The sequence below is a fragment of the Humulus lupulus genome, chromosome 5, assembly GCF_963169125.1.
Source record: "Humulus lupulus chromosome 5, drHumLupu1.1, whole genome shotgun sequence".
NCBI classification, from domain to species: domain Eukaryota; kingdom Viridiplantae; phylum Streptophyta; class Magnoliopsida; order Rosales; family Cannabaceae; genus Humulus; species Humulus lupulus.
In genome coordinates, this window is record NC_084797.1 from 226,630,472 (window position 1) to 226,633,667 (window position 3,196).

Here is a 3,196-nt window from a genome sequence, read left to right on the forward strand (position 1 = left end):
GGTCATGGGGGTCGGGCTGCTAGCCTTTGGCTGGTAGCTCGGGTCCCTCTTATTTTTCTTCTCATTTTTGTGACCAGAATTTTTACAACATCATTTCAAAAATAAAATTACAAAAATTTATATGCCCCATATGTCTTACACAAAATCTAAGAAAAATTAAAAAATAATTCCTAACCAATTTTCTCATTTGTTTAATTAATTTTAAGACAATATATTTATTCCCAAAAATAAATATCAGTTAATTCAAAATTAACATTATCTTAAGAACTATCATGAATAATTACTTTATAATAAGATAATAATTAACGCTCTCAAATATTAATTCAAACAATGATTACTCTTTATTTTAACTAATATAAAGATTTTCAAATAAAAACTAATTAGTTAATTTATTAATTAACTCACAATTAATTAATTGCTCATAATTATTACATAATTATTCTAAAAAATGAATTCCCTTGCGATTTAGTCATTCTCTCTTCTTCAAATTATGAGCAATTAATACATAAAGCAATCTCTGGTTTATGTAACACCTCAGATCACAGAGATATAAAGCAATCTCTTCTTCAAATTAAAATACATATATGCACATTCATATAATGTTAATTTGAATGACCTTTTCAGGCCTATGATTGAAGAATGGGAGTGGGTTTTCCTTTGCTTAAAGTTTGAAAAAACCTTGTGTTTTGTGAGCAAAGAAGAACAAACCTACCCTAGATAATATTATCAACAGTTAACTAAAGGTTATTTATCTGTGCTGCCTCCTCCAATACTTCTTGCCCCCAAAGCCAGTACCAGTTATTAATGCTTCCTTTTAGCCCAAACCATGACAAGAGTGAACCCCATCAATGCCATTATTACTGTCTGCAAATAAGAGAAAGAATGAATACCTTCAAATCTATACAATCCCTAATATGGTCTCGCATTGTCACTTCAAAAAAGCAGCTTTCAAAATTAAGTTGTGTTGATGGCTTCTTTGAGTTTGAATACGAAATAATTTTTTTTTTTACTCTTCAAAGGACTTGAACATCAGACCATGTGGGAACAAACAAAATGCCGGACCAGTGGAGCTACCCCTCTTAGGTGGTCAATACGAAACAACTTTAAGTAATATCAGACCACAACAAACCATAGAAAGACTAGCAAGAGCAAAGATTAACAGTATGTTTGGCAGGGTGTGATATATGAGTAATGATAGACTATGCACTCTCAATTTGTACATTCAAATTATAATCATGATGTGTAAGCAATCTCAACTATGAATATTTTTAAGTGGAATCCACATAATATTTAATTATATAGTTGAGATTAGTTAGACATCATATCATAATGTGTAATTTAAGTATACAAATTAAGAGTGCACCTATCATTAGTCTTCATAAATATATATAGTCATGATTATTTCATAATTAAATACGTGGAACATTAATTATTAATCTTTAACACACTACATTCACTATTTTCCTCCCTAAACTCATCATCATATGATTAAAATTATTAAAAACTAATAAAGACATTTATGAAAGGCTGCCGATTTTACTGAGATTGCTGGAGGCACACCAACTAGTGGATCTTGGAAAAATCTATTAGCAAATGCAAGGCCCAGAAGACTGCTCTGCATTCCTGTAATAATTTGAAACAAGAATGTAAAAACAAAAATGGACTGTTTAATAAATTCTACATATAATAGTATACTACTAACAGAAAACGAAAAATAAAACCTGTCTCATATGATAGGGTTCTTTGCAGTGCTTTCACATCAGGTTCCTTATGAAAGACCACTCCGGTGAGGATATAACCGGTTATAAATGCCGATAAATGAAAGGCAATAATGAGCAACAAAACAGTTAATCCAGACGGAGACAGTACAGATTCTATGTTGAGAGCAAGTGGAGCTCCGACCCCGAGAGCTGTCACAAATACTGATAACGGAGGCAAAAATGGACGAATAGCATTGCAGAGTCGAGGAAAGAACCTAAACATGAGATCATATGACAAGTTAGAACCTAAAACAGAGAATGTTGAATTAAAACATATATATTTATATAAATTTTGGTGAAAATGTATCACCTATTCAGAAGCAAGCCTGAAACAATTGGAGTAATAACAATTTGCAGAATGCTAGACATCATTCCTTTAACATCAACTGGCAATCTCTTTCCAATGAGTAAGAGTGACAACAATGGTGTGACAATTACTGCTGTAGCCGTTGATAACGATGTCATGACAATGCTTAGAGGAGCCATTTTGGGGTCAGTCAGAAAAGTAGCATAGTTGGAGAGTTGTGCACCACTAACACAACATACCAACATAATCCCAGCACCTAAAACAGATTTAGAAGAGAGTTAGAGCAAGCACACCAATACTTATAAGACCAAGTGGCTGATCCTAACCTATAGGAGTTGGCAGACCAAATACGACAACCGAGATCAAGCCAAAAAAATATCCAAGAAGCGGCTTGATTACATATTGACCAACATAACCAGCAAAAATAGGTAATGGTCTCTTAAAAGCTTGAAGAAAATCCCTTTCGCTGGAATTAACTCCTACTGCAAACATCAAAAAGCCTAAAGCAGGTGCATAGTACCTGAAACCATAACACAAGACAATACTAAGTACAGTATTTACTACTCATTTATCATTACATTCAAAACTAACTCTTTATTTCTCAAATGCCACAACTATAAGAAAATTCCACAACCTTGTGGTAAACCATGTAAAGGAAGGTGGATAGATTAAAGCCAGGAGTGTACTAGCTAGGACAACATGAGGTAGAAATGAATTTGATTTCTTCAGAATCTCCAGGATTGAAAACTTGTTTTGCTGAACCATCTGAAAGAAGACAACATTTAAGCTATAATCAACGAGGATCAAAATCATTTTGCATAGGACTCGTTATAATAATAAGTAACATAAAGTTCAACAGCACTTCAACATACAAAGTCCAAAAAGTGCATTTGAAAATATCAAGACTTTGGAGGTCAATTGTGGAACAATGTATTTGGATAGTCAAATTGATTTGAAAATACTCATTTTGAAAATAATATTTTCACTTTCCAAAATTTTGATTGGTTAGTGATTTTATATTTAAAATGATGTGAGTCCCTCTAAAATTATAGGAAATGATAAAATATCGTTTTCAATTTTTATGTGTAAAAGCAGACTCATTTTTTCAAAACTTGTTTTGAATTTGTTT

At 32.3% G+C, this 3,196-nt stretch overlaps 1 protein-coding gene across 1 annotated transcript; it reads right to left on the reverse strand.

Annotated features, from left to right (window-relative positions):
- Positions 1–521: 521 nt before the first annotated feature.
- LOC133778282 (probable sodium/metabolite cotransporter BASS6, chloroplastic) lies at positions 522–2,954 on the reverse strand. The gene is made up of 6 exons (XM_062218161.1): positions 2,702–2,954; positions 2,394–2,587; positions 2,071–2,323; positions 1,722–1,975; positions 1,541–1,623; positions 522–864 (listed from the first exon to the last, which is right to left on the reverse strand). The coding sequence occupies exons 1-6, from the start codon at positions 2,878–2,880 to the stop codon at positions 802–804; spliced, it is 1,026 nt and encodes a 341-aa protein (XP_062074145.1). The 5' UTR covers positions 2,881–2,954; the 3' UTR covers positions 522–801.
- Between the last annotated feature and the right edge of the window lie 242 nt (positions 2,955–3,196).

What these genes read in the sequence shown, in the direction of transcription:
- LOC133778282 (XM_062218161.1), bottom strand. Translation starts at nt 2,880, where the DNA reads ATGATTTTGATCCTCGTTGATTATAGCTTAAATGTTGTCTTCTTTCAG. An exon ending in TGGTCTGCCAACTCCTATAG is followed by an intron (nt 2,324 to 2,393) that starts GTTAGGATCAGC and finishes AATCTGTTTTAG; the next exon opens with GTGCTGGGATTATGTTGGTA. An exon ending in GTGTGCCTCCAGCAATCTCA is followed by an intron (nt 865 to 1,540) that starts GTAAAATCGGCA and finishes TCTTATTTGCAG; the next exon opens with ACAGTAATAATGGCATTGAT.